General features: G+C 34.5%; 2 protein-coding genes across 2 annotated transcripts; one reads left to right on the top strand and one right to left on the bottom strand.

The window, feature by feature from the left end:
• Positions 1-233: 233 nt before the first annotated feature.
• LOC121424102 lies at positions 234-11,227 on the top strand. The gene is made up of 9 exons (XM_041619700.1): positions 234-302; positions 2,023-2,293; positions 6,896-6,999; positions 7,503-7,592; positions 8,076-8,165; positions 8,332-8,421; positions 8,592-8,681; positions 9,589-9,624; positions 10,486-11,227. Exons 1-9 carry the CDS (start codon positions 267-269, stop codon positions 10,702-10,704), a joined length of 1,026 nt encoding a protein of 341 aa, XP_041475634.1. The 5' UTR covers positions 234-266; the 3' UTR covers positions 10,705-11,227.
• A 98-nt stretch (positions 11,228-11,325) lies between these two features.
• Positions 11,326-14,722, bottom strand: LOC121424103 (putative nuclease HARBI1). The gene is made up of 2 exons (XM_041619701.1): positions 13,659-14,722; positions 11,326-12,266 (listed from the first exon to the last, which is right to left on the bottom strand). Exons 1-2 carry the CDS (start codon positions 14,396-14,398, stop codon positions 11,990-11,992), a joined length of 1,017 nt encoding a protein of 338 aa, XP_041475635.1. The 5' UTR covers positions 14,399-14,722; the 3' UTR covers positions 11,326-11,989.

Here is a 14,722-nt window from a genome sequence, read left to right as displayed (position 1 = left end):
CATACTTTGGTCTCATCCCACCTGGGCTCAATTTCACTAACACTGCCGAACGATTAATCGCCCAACCCATCGCTCGCACGCAACTCATCGCGGCTGCGATTAGTAGGTTCGTAGGATTTCACAAAACTCATCGCAGCCGCGATGCGTTTTTAAGGAAAAAAAAATTCTTGAACGAGGATGGGGTCAAAACGCATCGCAAGCAGCGAACATTTACCCGCGGGTTTTTTCTTGCAATTAATTACGGTATATATACCGAGATAGCAGTTATGGATGGACAAACACCTACAAAGGATACGACTGAGGTAAATAAGTTTGGTTAATTTATAAAAAAAATGCTCACTACCAAATTTACAGGGAATTTTTCTGTTTTTTGTAACAATTTCAGTGGCGTAATTAACATAGAAGTACCGATATCTATAGACTGACTTTTTTAGTTATGATTGATAGAAGATTGTCCGTTCGCTCAACGTGAATTGCTATCTGCAGTAGCCTAGATCTAGGCTAGATGTAAATTTAGTCGTAGGCCTAGGCCTGAAATCTAACGTGACAAATAATTTTTTTTTATTTTGCATGTCCATAGGCCCTAGTACTAAGTACTAGTAGTCAAGTAGATTCTCTAGATCTAGACTGTAGATGGGCTGGCTAGCCTAAGGGGGGGGGGGGGGCTTGAGGCCCTTCGCATGATTAGCGGAAAATATCGACGACCAACTATGATTGATGAGCCCTCAGGCCTCAAGACAGTTCTCAACCAAGTCTGCTCACTAACGTTAGACCTCGGCTCTATTTAGATCTAGGCCTATTCATCTCGGCCTAACGTTAGATCTTCTAACTTCATTTTTTAAAATGTAGGCCTAGATTAGATCTAGAGGTCTACCGGTAGGTAGATAGGCCTAGGTACTTAGATCTAAGTTTTAACGTCCCCCCCCAAAAAAAAAAATCAGTTGGTAATGAATAGGCCTAGGCCTACAAGTACAAGTTACAATATATAGGCCTATTCTATTTCTAGGCCTAGATCTAGAGTCTAAAGTAAAGACTCTAAGTAACAGTCGGCCAGGCCTAGGCGAAGTAAGTGTGCCAAAATCTTGAAAATTTGAAGGAAATAACTAGGCCCCTAGATAAAGTCTAGATCTAGGCCTAGATCTAGAATTTCTAGGCCTAACGAGTAAAGTTAGACCCCTTATGATTTTCATGGAAAAAATCTCTGCCAGTCATTTTCAGATTGAAAAAAAAACATGGTTCCCCATTTAAAAATCTAGATAGAGCCTAGCCCTAGATCTAACGTTAGAGGTCTACATTGTTAGGTCTAGGCCTACTATGCCTAGATCTAGATCTAGGGTCTAAATGTAAAAAGTGAATTTTAATTTTATAAACAAACAAGCTGTGTATCTTAATGAAAAAAAATTATGAGTGCGAAGAGTAGGCCCCTATGCCTAACTTAGAATTAGGGCCTAGTCCTAGATCTAGGCTCTACTGTACTCAATGCACCAGCATGACTCATGGGGTAGGGCCTAGGCCTAGGGGTAGGAGCGGCCAAGAAGAAGAGTCAGAGAGTCAGAATTTATTTGGGGGGGTTCCACCTCCCTTAGTTAGATCTAACCCCTGTCTATGTCAGTTTCTTACAGAATTCTATATGATCTAGGCCTAGATCTATATACCGGTATTATTAGTTCTAAATCTTTGAAAAAAATAATCCAGAATATGAATAGACCTAGGCTATATAGGGTGCTCAAATTCTTCCCCAACCCAAGTCATCTTTTTTTACGATGATTTGCTTAGGCCCTAAATAGAAGATCTAACGTTAAATCCTAGATCTAACGTCAGATCTATAGGCCCCTATTTAAAAAAAAATTAAAAAAGTCAATAATTACATTTTGTATTGTTGAGTAGCCTACCGATACCGTTGCTATTAGCTACCATAAAGAAGAAAAAGAAAAATTTAAAAGAAGTTATAACTTAGTTATGAATGAAAGAAAAGATGCAAATACATGATTCGTGTCCAACTTCTCTTGCTCTACTCAACAGAAAAGAGGAAAGCCCTGGGAGCCTCACGAGGTCCAGGCACTATGTTCTTTCGTGAAAATGAATGCCTCAACTCTTTTTGGAACTGGTGGTAGGGGGAGCATGGGGGTTGAGAGACAGAAAGTGGAAGCATGGGACAGGTGCAGATTGGCCATCGTATCTGCAGGAGGAAGGAGTGATAGATCCCTGGAAAAAATAAGAAAGAAATGGCAGGATCTTTCTTCAAAGGCGAAGAAGTATAATGTACAAAGAAGGAAGGAAATGCATGGAACAGGTAAATATATCATTTTTTTTAATCTTTGCTTGGCCTGAATAAACTTTGTTTTTGTTTTCAAATATGTGCAACCTAATAGTATTTGAAATTCTTACTAGCAAATTCTACTTGGCGAATGCAAGTAATGTTTTTTTAAAAGAACATATTTTAATAATGAGCCTTAAAAAAATCAAATAATTATGAAATCACATAAGCATTTAATACTCAAATGCATTACTTTAAGAAAGGGATAATGGCAACAAGAAGAAGAAACAATAAAGAGGGGGAAGTTGAAGAGAATGGAAGCGAATTGATTGACAAATATTTCAGTTCACTGTAAAATAAAAACCAAATAAACAAACGTGACTATATTCGTTTTCAGATCAGCGATGTAAATTTTCAGCTTGCAATCCACTCTTTCGGTATTTAAGAGAGAGCTGCATCGTATACTTCCAAAAGAAATAAATGTTTTCAATTCAACTTTTCATCTCGCTCTTTGCAGTCGTATAATTGTTTTGTAATATAATCTAGAAATCGTCCTTTGAATGATACGTTGCTTTGTTGCAAATTTATTAAAGTGTCACAAGGAATATATATATATATATATATATATATATATATATATATATATATATATATATATATATATATACATACATACATATATCAGGGCCCTGAGAAAGATTTTCAATTTTTAGGTAGGGGTGCTGTAGGGTTGTGGTAACAAACAAAAAAGAAAGATAGCAAGCATTTTTTTTTTACTCTGAGGTGATGATTCTCCCAAATCATCAAATTTGGTCATTTGGGAGCAATAACCTTTTTTTACTTCTCAACCTGATTTCCGCTCTTTGTCATTTTTCTTGTCATGGATAATTTACTTGTATTTACACTGTCCTACACTTTGATTCGAACGCCTGTTCTTTACTGTGATTAAAATGTCTTGTAATCGATTTTATTAAAATGGCTGTAAAATGAGATGTCTTATAATCGATTCCCCAATGTATATAGCTAGAAGAGGAGTGTATTTCGGTACTGAAAGAAATGAAGCAAAATAAATCCCCTGGTAACGATGGGTTAACAGTTGAATTTTATTGTACATTTTGGGCTGAAATAAAGGATGTATTGATTGGGGCATTCAATGAAGCTTTTGTTCTTGGAGAACTTTCGGCATCACAAAAACAAGCAATTATTATTTTATTAGCTAAAGAAGGGAAAGACCCACATTACGTAAAGAATTATAGACCCATTTCGTTATTGAATACAGATTATAAGATCATATCCAAAGTTTTAGCAAAACGAATTAAAGAGGTTTTGGAGAGCGTGGTGTTAGCAGATCAAATAGGATTTATCAAAAACAGGAATATAGGAGAAGCTATTAGATTAATTGATGATATGCTTTTTCATACGTTATATAATAATATCCCTGGGTATATGATAGCAATTGATTTAGAAAAAGCCTTTTATTCGATATCCCACAAATTTTTACATCAAACATTAGGTTCATTCGGTCTTGGCCAGCAATTTCGCAAATGGGTCAAAATATTATATACAAATAGCCAAAGTTGTATTTTTAATGGGGGGGATTCTACAAGCTATTTTCATGTTGAAAGAGGGGTAAGGCAGGGAGATCCGCTTTCACCATATCTTTTCATTTTATGTATTGAAGTATTAGCGCATAATATAAGATATAATAATGATGTTAAAGGAATTTCCTTTGGAAAGGAAGAAGTAAAACAGGTTATGTATGCAGATGATATGTCTATATTTGTCCGAGATCTAGATTCAGTAAGAAAAGTAATAGAAATTTTAGAAAAATTCAGAAAAGTGTCAGGACTCAAAGTTAATAACGATAAGACGAAGGTTCTATTATTAGGTTCCTCCCAAGGAAAATCATATGATTTATCTTTTGGCCAAAAGGTGGATTTTATAAAGATTCTCGGTGTATTTTTTTCTTTAGATGTAGAAGTAAAAGAAAGATTGAATTATAAAGAAATATTAAGTAAAATAAAGAAGTTGTTAAACTGGTGGAAGCAAAGAGATTTAACTTTGATGGGCAAAATACAACTATTAAAGCAGTTTATCTTTTCAAAATTCATATATGTGGCATCTCTTACACCAATTCCAGAATGGGTTTATGTTGAGCTTGATCAGTTGACTTTTACTTTTTTGTGGGGTGGCAGAAATAAGATTAACAAAAAAACGATGTACTTAGATTACCATCAAGGTGGCTTGAAAATGATGAATTTTCAATGGTTAATAAAGGCACAGAGAGTTATGTGGATTAAAAGACTAAAAGAAAATAATACAATGAAATGGAAACAATATTTCAATTATGCCACAAAACATCTGGGAGGAAATTTTATATTTTCATGTGATTACTTGCTTGGATTGTAGGAGATAGCATTGCCGCAGTTTTATATAGATTTGTTAGAAGTATGGATAGAGACGAAGGATTTTCGTTTAAAATCTGAAACATTTAAAGGAAATGAGATATTTTTTAACAATAAATTTGTATGAATTGAAGGGAAATGCATATTTAACCAAAAAATATATGAAAAAAATATTTACAGATTGAAACATGTTATGGATTATGATGGAAACTTAAGGCCATTTTCGTACTTCCAAAGACAGGGTTTAAACATAAATGATTTTCATCTGATAGAGTCAATTTATAAAACTTTTCCAGTCAGCTGGAAACGAAATATGAAAATAGATAGCAAAGAGGCTTCTCTTAGGGAAGAAATATCATTTATATCTGGAAAAAGAATTTTGTCAATGGAGTAGTATCTAAAAACGTTTATGCAAATTTTATGAAATGCAACTTCTCAATACCTGATGTTTTCGAAAGGTTAAAAAACAAATATAGTTTCTCTTATGAAAAGATTGAACACATTTTTATGACACCAAGACAATGTACTCTGAACAGTAGATTGAGAGAAATTCAGTTTAAAATGTTACACGGCATTGCTTACACAAATCATCACTTGTTCCGTTTTAAAATCTCACAAATAACCTTTGTTGTTATTGTAAAAAAGAGGAGGAAACATATCGCCATCTTTTTTTGGAATGTGAATATGCTTGTCTGGTTTGGGATAATTGTAAGGAGATGTTTGGTTTTATTTCTACGGGTAATTTAAGCTTGGAAGAAATTCTTGTAGGGGTAGAATTAAAGGACGAAGGAAAAGAACGCTTAATCAATCACTTTTTAATCTTTGTTAAATTTTTAATCTTCAAAGGGAGGGAAAAGGGTGCACATATAACCATGGATGAAATTAAAAGGAAATTTAAAGAAGAAGAATGGGAAGAAAGAAGGCTGGCGCTAGGTAGAGGCAAGATGTCTCTTCATTTAAATGGGAATGGGAAAATCTTAATTAAATGAATAAATAGGGAGAGTGAGGCAAAGGTATACATACGAGGGACAAAGCCACAAAACAAAATAAATAAAAACACAGAAAAAAAAACCAACACGGAGAATAGCAGTCCTTTCCATGTAGAGTATAGGCATAAAGGGGAGAATGCTCCTAACCTGGGGACGGAGGGGAGGGGGGGGGGGGTGGGAGGTGGAACAACAACTCTTTTATCTTTTTCTCTCTGATCATGTCATGTATTTTGTTTAATATTCATTTTGTAATTGCTGAAACGCATTAGTATTAATTTCTAGTATTTTTGAAGTTTGATGTATAAGTTGTATATATATATTGTAATGGATTTATTGTATAATTTATAATTATGTTTCAAATAGTTTGTACAAATTGTTTATAGAATCTGATTGTGTATTTTGATTTGAGAGAATATAATAAAACATCCTTAAAAAAAAAAAATAATGTGGAGGTGCCTTGGCCGAGTGGTCAAAGGCGCCTGGCTATACATGGAAAGTCCGGAGTTCGACCGCGGCACCTATGCCCGTGAGCAAGGCATTTAATGTACTTTGCTCTTAAATCCTGCTTTCAAATAAATGGAAATGCTATATGCATTTTTGGTAACTAGTTGTGCACTTGTTAAAAAAAAAATCTTTAAAAACAAATAACCAATGTATATATATATATATTGTAAAGAAATGGATGAAGAGAACAATGGTAGGCATATATTATATATATATATATTTATTTATCTATATATATATATATTTATCTATCTATACACACACATACAGTGAATTTGGCGTCCCTTCCGTGTAGAGTAGACTATACGGGGAGGGTGCTCTAAACCAGGGAAGGCGGGGGGGGGGGTGAATATCATGGGGTTTTTTAATCATTTTTTTCTCTTTTGTCTAATACACCATGTTTAATATTTTATTTTGCAATTGATAAGGAATAATTTTCAATCAATACCAGTATCTTTGAAGTTTGATATTTACTATTTTGTTTAATTGTATTGGATATGGTTTTATTGTAACTTGACATGTGAGCAGATTTCAAATAATTGTATAATTTGTTCATGAAATATGAATGTTTATTTTGATTTAAGAGAAAACCAAAACATCCTTAAAAACAAAACAATATGTATAAATGTTAATGTATAACGGATTCCAAGCTGACCATGGTACCCCTGTTTTAACTGTAAGTTTTTTTAATTATTAAGTATAGTTGTCTCTTTCCTACTTCTTACTCTGAAATATAAAAGGAGGCGGAGCGTTCACACCACCAAACGAGCAGTACGAGTTGGTGCTTCAAGCCCTCCCCAACGAACTCAGAGATGGAATAACAGCCATTGGAAACTCGGAATCTGTGAGTCACTAAATACGAGTCTAAATCATATTTACTGCCCCTTGTAATAGGCCCATTTAAATACATATATTTTCCAGGCTACAATAAGCTTGAACTGTATGAAACTAGGAAAGGTTCAATTTAAAATTAATGTATGTGTGTTTGCGTATATGTATGTATTTTAGATCCAATTACGAAAATTAAAACTGACCATAACTGACATTGGTATTAAAGCCCATATCGTTTCTTTTGATTGTTATTATTATTATTATTTTTTTTTGGGGGGGGGGTCCAAACTGTAAGGGTGTGCTTCAAAAAAGGAAAGATTTGATTGTTTTTGTTAATTTGAAATTCATGATCAGCATATGAAGATAGCATAGTTAAAAGGTCGCTTTTAAAGACAAATACATTCCTCTGATGAAATGTATGTTCTTAAGAAAAAAAATACTGATTTCCACTCAAGCCAATTTTGTTTTACCCAGAAAGTTTTTTAACTAGTGAATATTATCCCATATTTTTTCTAGATCCCATCAATCGGACAACTTCCTCTGATAGATGCAACGGGGAAAACGAGTCGGCCAACATCAAGCTCTGTGTTTGTTGAAAGAGAGAAGGTAAGAATAGCGATTTAAAAAAATGAATTTGAAATTCATGATCAGCATATGAAGTTAACATACATGGGTGTCGATCAAGGGGGGGGGATGTATCCCCCTAATATTTATGTTAAGGGGGGCCTTTACAATCATCCCCCTATAATTTACTGGAGAACATGATAGTTATGCTTGGCCCCTCAAGAAATGTTGTCTGATTGCGCCACTCCCCACCCCCCTCCCCGCACACACTTTACACTAAATGAAAATAATAATAATTAAAAAAAAAACGTCACAGAAAATATTTTTGTCAGTCATCCCCAACCATAAATATAGATCGACATCGGTAATAACATACGTTAAAAGGTCGCGTTATTAAAGGCAAATACATTCCTCTGATGACATGTATGTTCTTTAGAAAAAAATACTGATTTCCACTCAAGGCAATTTCGTTTTACCCTGAAAGTTTTTTAACTACTGAAAAATATTATCCCATTATTTTTCTAGATCCCATCAATCGGACAACTTCCTCTGATAGATGCAACGGGGAAAACGAGTCGGCCAACATCAAGCTCTGTGTTTGTTGAAAGAGAGAAGGTAAGAATGGCGATCAGCATATGAAGTTAACATAATAGGCAAATACATTCCTCTGATGACATGTATGTTCTTTAGAAAAATAACACAGATTTCCACTCAAGAAAATTTCGTTTTACCCAGAAAGTTTTTTAACTACTGAAAAATATTATCCCATTATTTTTTCTAGATCCCATCGATCGGACAACTTCCTCTGATAGATGCTACGGGGAAAACGAGTCGGCCAACATCAAGCTCTGTGTTTGTTGAAAGAGAGAAGGTAAGAATGGCGATCAGCATATGAAGTTAACATTATTAGAGGCAGATACATTCCTCTGATGACATGTATGTTCTTTAGAAAAATAACACAGATTTCCACTCAAGAAAATTTCGTTTCACCCAGAAAGTTTATTAACTACTGAAAGATATTATCCCATTATTTTTTTCTAGATCCCATCAGTCGGACAAATTCCTCTGATAGATGCTACGGGGAAGACGAGTCGGCCAACATCAAGCTGTGTGTGTGTTGAAAGAGAGAAGGTAAGAATGGCGATGTAAGTAACTGTAAGGAAATGATTATCTTTGTTTCGTTTAATTCTGCTTTAATAATGTTACACTGATAATCATTGTTCTATTCGTTCAAATGAAAAACACATGGTCACATTTTCGTTATTTCCGAAAATATTTTTAGCGGGCGACGATAATGACGAAAAGAAATGCTTGAGTCTGGCATCTTAAGTTGTATTGATAATTACTTTTCAATTAAAATAATACGGTTCATTTCATTTTTACTTAGACCTCAGAACGGAAGATAGATAGCAGAAAGTGGAAATGAAACAATAAGAGGAGATAAACTATTTGTAAAGAGAATTTCTTATATATCATATTTCAAGTAGAATGAAACCAAGTCTGCTTAGATTAAGATCAATGAAAGATCGAGAACAATTGGATAAACAAGAAATTTCTATGGAGATCCTCACGTTGGCAATGCGATCAAAATTTGTGATGTCACAGAAGTACAACAATCCCATTTGGACACGGAAATATACAAGTTCACATCTATTTGTGCTCATTATGATAGAACAAACTCTTTTACCACGATGTATTTATGGAACCCCTATATTTACATGTCCTCCATTGGCCTAGTCTACATTATACTACATTATATATTGATAGACTTGATAAACGTATCAATCTAAGCAAAATATGTAGAAATTTATTGGGGAGTTGTACATCTACTGTGACTGAACTCATGGTGGTCTCATTGGCAATGGGAGGATGCTTACATCCATTATCATTACTTTTTCCACTTAACGTGATTTTATTCCGAAAAGAAATCAACAAACAAACTCAAGTATCTATGCCTACGCTCATTTATGTTTAACTTGCTGTCACAAGGAAACTTCCAAACCAATAACAATTTTACCATAAATCCTTATTCACACAGAGGCCTGCACCAATAACAGAGTCAGAAACAGAAGATGTAAGTGTAAATTAGAAATTAAATTTATTTTGAAGAAAAACATGGCTACGACTTGACATTTAAAATCATAACAATTCATTCGTAAATACATGTATATATACATACATGTAAGTATACATATATATATCATCATCATAAAATGTTCATTCGCCAAATAATATACATTTCATGGGGAAAGCAAATTGTAAACAAACAATGCCAAATGAAATACACATATAGAGGGTTTCAGCATGACGTCACCGTGGAAGACATAACAATCGGAAAACTGTGTATTAGACAATAATTTATGATGGTTTGATGCACAGGTTGTTATTGTTTGTCCTCCAACATGGCTGCCTGCGGGAACCCTCTATAGGGAGAGTAGATGGAGGAAATTACAACTAAAAACATTTTTTAGAACATTCATTATTGCTTTGGTCATATCATTTCATGAATTAATTTGATAGTGATTTAACAATGCGAATCTATGCAGCCGACCTACCAAAGTAACCAGTACATAAAATGTGAATTTGTTATATTTTAGTGAGCACTGGACCTTAACAAACAGTTTTTCATGACATTTTAATATTGATAGGCCTACCAGAAGTTTGCATTAATTGTTATTGTGTATGTTTAATTAAAACTATATTTGAGACATATATGAATTTCACCTATGCCTATTTATAAAATTTTCACTTGAGATAAGGAAAACATTATATATAAATTTCTATTCCCTGATCTTAGTGAAGGTCATGACAAAATAGAAATTACAATTAGCATTCTAAGGACTTCAATTACATTTATTATAGGTTAGAATTGAGCTATTTTTATTCTAATAAATATTCTTCATTCGTTTTTTTCCTTTAAAAAACGGTAATGCAGTCCCAGGAAAGACGACAAGCGATGAAGAAACGGAAGAAAGGGAAAAAGCTAAAGAAGGATTCAGATGAGATAGACCTTCTCACGTTAAATAAGACAATGGTGTTGAAAGAAGAACGTAAAGTGGTAGCACTGGAAGGTATCTTGTCTACTCTGAAAGGTATTCATGGATTACTGGAACGTATTTCATCAAATTTCAATCAATCAGGACCAGAGCAGTAGTGTTCTAGGTTTGCCACCAATGAGTCCAGTCGTACATTAGGTCTCAGATACATGTAAATGTCACAGTGATTAATCATTATTTTAATGAAATTCCGATATTATCGCAATAAAATGAATTATCAATTATTTATCAATGTTATATGTGGATTTATCATCATATTGTTGAGACTACTGTTTTAAGCAATGAATTTAATTCTCAATTATTTACTTCATTTAGCAAGAACTTTTATTGATTAATATTTTTAGAGAAGCAGTCAGTTCTGCTCTCCGGAACAATGTAATTGTATGATCCATTGACCTTATGCATTAATAAACATCTATACGTACACGGATTTGAAATTATATGAAACATCTTTAGAAGTGAATGGAGTATAATGTTTCAATGCAAATCAACAGGAATCAACTTGTATTTTAGCAGCAGAAAGATTTTATTGAAAATTGATGACCATGGTCTTGGAAAGATGTGAATTCACATTACAAAGTCTGTAAAGAACAATGAAGGTGAGCTCAATAAAAGTCTATTGAAATCACATTTATAGAATTTCCTGTGTATTCATAATGTTCATTGTGCAAAGTTATTAAAGGGGGAATCCTGAATAGAAAATATTTGAATAAATAGATTATAATTCATAGAGCCAAACGCAAAAATTATCATCATATTTCAGAACCAAACAAAGAAGTTATTGAATTTTAAAGTTTAGCAATATTTTGAGAAAACAGTCATCATGGTTATATGTACTCCGTCGTGAATATTCATTGATGATGACGTCATATTACCTCTTCACTTTCCATTATGTTATCATTGAAATTAAAATTATTTTCTTGCAGATATGTCTCCCTTTTAACTGAAATTGAAGTAATGAATATTTTATCCATTAAATCAGTTGCCGATCCAATTATTTCATTCTTGGTGGACAAAATTTGAAAAAAAAAAATATTTCATGTAATAAAATACAAAAGAATGAAAGAATGTGACATCATAAGATTGTTTATCGCATACTCCTGAAGACATGCCTAGTATTCTTTCACCGAATAATGCAAAACATTAAAATTTCATGACTTTATTAATTCCTGTAGACTCTGATGGAAATTTAAGTGTTTTTTTATATTATATTATTTCATCTGTTCAGATGATAATATTTTCAGCCTGAAAAACCCTTCAAACATAACATATAAAATCAATTGCCATCATTTAGAATTTATGTTAACATTATTCATTAAGAAAATTTATATGGATTAAAAAGTTCCTTTCCATGGGAAATCAACGTCATTAATGTTATCCATTTCAAGTGAAACATCTGGCCACCAGTTGGGCACGTGCAGCATATCCCTCATTGCTGACAGGACCATCAAAGTCATCTGCACCTACTTGTGGTACTTCATGATCCCTTCCAAGGTATGGCTCTTTCCACTCTTTTGAGAGACGGAACAGGACTGTGCAAGCAACGATGATTGTGCAGGCTTTCTTTGGTTCCACTCTCAGACCTCTCCTTAAGCAAGGGAACTTCTTCTTTATCTGACCGTTAGTTTGCTCCACCACCACTCGTCCTCTCATGTGAGACCTGAATTAAAATGAAGGAAATATAATAAGCCATAGTTTAGTGTGAAGTATAAAAATGATGCATGGGTTAGAGTGGGTCGGTAGCAACTGTGTGAACGAGGTAACTTTGGCCTCGTTTAACCCACGAGGCGCAGCTGAGTGGGTTTAGTTAGACATTGATACCAAAGCTAGGTACCGAGTGCACATTTTATATAATAGGGGCTTTTAATTTTTTTAAATTCCCAAAATTTAAAATAAGAAATTTACCGGACGCATGAAAGTATTTACCGGATGCATGATTTTTTTTACTGGAAGCTTGTTTTTTATTGACGGATGCATTATTTTTTTGACCAGACGCATGAAATTTTATTTCTTTAAAGTGATTTTCTTTTCTTTTTTTTGATTAAAGAAATACATACAAAAAATAAAAATAAAATTATGTCAATTTTTTTTTCTTTTATTTATTTATTTTTTTTCTTGTTAAATTTTATATTTTTTTCTCATGCAGCCAGTAAAAGTTCTAGCATAGCTCTCAACCAATCAGATTGCAGGGATTTCGATACCCATTCCGCAATATAAGATATACTGATTTATAAGCATTCTCCTTCTTAACTCGTTTTTCTTTCCCTTTCTTTTTCTCGACCGTGTAAGTTTTGATGTGTGGTGATGTTGACCCCCCCCCCCTTGATACGCCAGTGCCTATTAGACGTTTTAGAAACCATGTATTTTAAAACTAATTGGATCACTCAAGGGGTTTCACTCATTAGAAAAAAAAAGTAATTTAGAAATGTAAAATTATGTGAATCATAAACATCCAAAAATTACACTTTGCATCACTTCTTTTTTAATATACATGCAGCAATTCATAATTAGTCGCGTAATCTGCAATGTCTATTCAATTCAAATTCGATTTTATTTCCAACAGAACATAATTTATAACAAATTGTTTTCGTACATGTCTATACGCATAGATGAATATTTTGTTAGGATAAGTACTTAGCTTTAGAATATTCAAATTCAATTCTTTATCCCTTTGTAAAGAATATGTCTATATTAAAAAAATACAAAAAAATACATGAAATGGGATGTCTAACATATATATTTCAACTAAGAATGTGTAAGCAATTCATATTTTTATAGTAACCTACACTAAAACTGTCATGTTTGTGATTTTCTCAGTGGGCTCAATCAGGTTCGGCGGGGGGGGGGGGGGGGGGGGGGTAAGGAGCATTTCAGGGTGTTTGGTGATATTTCCGGGATCCCGCTCAACATTCTGATTAAAGGCGAATGCAATCTATATTAAGCTCAATCTATAAACATATCCACATCGGGAATTAATAAAGTAGGTCCCTAGTTAATAATGCAAATTGCGTTTCACAATAGCAATACTTTTTAGTCGGAAAATGTATCCTACCTGTTGTAAGCGCGTTCTGCAGGTGTTTGAGGATTACGAAATGGGGTCATTAACCATGATCTTTGCGGGTAACCAGAGTCACCAAGAATGACACCTTCCAATTCACCACGCTGGAACGATTGTCCTACCGCTGAATTCTCGAAGACTCTGCTGTCATGCACAGATCCTGGCCACCGTGCACTTACATTGATTATGTTGTACTTGGCATCACTTATGTACTGAACATTGATACTGTGCCATCCCTTCCTGTTGATGAATGCGTATTCAGTGTCCCCCAAAGGGCTGCCATCAAGCCAAATATGAGTACAGTCCACTGCCCCGACGACCATGGGGAATCCACTCGTCTCCATAAACTCCCTCTGCTTTTCAACCACTGGCCGCCATGTTATTACTTCATCTTTCAAGTTTGCCAGAGCTTCGGAAACTCTAGCGACTATTCTGCAAACGCTAGCTGAAGAAACACCATGCTCCTTCTGGACACTGGAGTAAAAGTCGGATGTTGCATAAAAGTTCAGAGCAACAAACACCTGCAACCTTGAGTCTATGGAATGACTCCTCTCTGTCAAAGGGGCTATGCGGTCCTGAATTAGGTCGATGATCCTCATCACTCCTTGCCGAGTGAAACGGTAGTACTTATGCATCTTCCTATCGTTTAATACATCCAAGGGATTGGTCCTATCCCTGAAGACACGCTCTCGATTGAGCGCTCGAGCGTTATTAACGTACAGAAGAAGAGCCATGATGAGATAAACTTATAAAAACTATTGAAAAATCTGAAATTTTAGAGAGCAGAATGTCTACACGGTCGAATGTCAAGAAATAAGTATCGGCAAAGTGTTCGCGCCAAAACATGACCTTGGGACAGGAAGTTACGTTTTTGAACCCATCGCAGCCCTGCGATCACCCTTTGGGCATCTGCCGAGCCGCGATGGGTTAACGATGGATGAACCCGTCGCAAGAGTTTCGTGAAATCGAAAAGCAACCCATCGCCCATGGGCGATGGGTTTGCGAAGTTGCGATGGGTTCAAGCCCTTACGAAGGGTTAGCGATGCATAAAAAACGTT

This window comes from Lytechinus variegatus, chromosome 11 (genome assembly GCF_018143015.1).
Source record: "Lytechinus variegatus isolate NC3 chromosome 11, Lvar_3.0, whole genome shotgun sequence".
Lineage (NCBI taxonomy): Eukaryota > Metazoa > Echinodermata > Echinoidea > Temnopleuroida > Toxopneustidae > Lytechinus > Lytechinus variegatus.
This window is presented reverse-complemented; position numbering and strand designations above follow the sequence as displayed.

Coding starts and splice junctions, on each gene's coding strand:
- LOC121424102 (XM_041619700.1), top strand. CDS start 267: ATGGATGGACAAACACCTACAAAGGATACGACTGAG. Junction 7,593..8,075: donor TGTTTGTTGAAAGAGAGAAG/GTAAGAATAGCG, acceptor TTATTTTTCTAG/ATCCCATCAATCGGACAACT. Junction 8,682..9,588: donor TGTGTGTTGAAAGAGAGAAG/GTAAGAATGGCG, acceptor TTATTCACACAG/AGGCCTGCACCAATAACAGA.
- LOC121424103 (XM_041619701.1), bottom strand. CDS start 14,398: ATGGCTCTTCTTCTGTACGTTAATAACGCTCGAGCGCTCAATCGAGAG. Junction 12,267..13,658: donor GCAGAACGCGCTTACAACAG/GTAGGATACATT, acceptor ATTTTAATTCAG/GTCTCACATGAGAGGACGAG.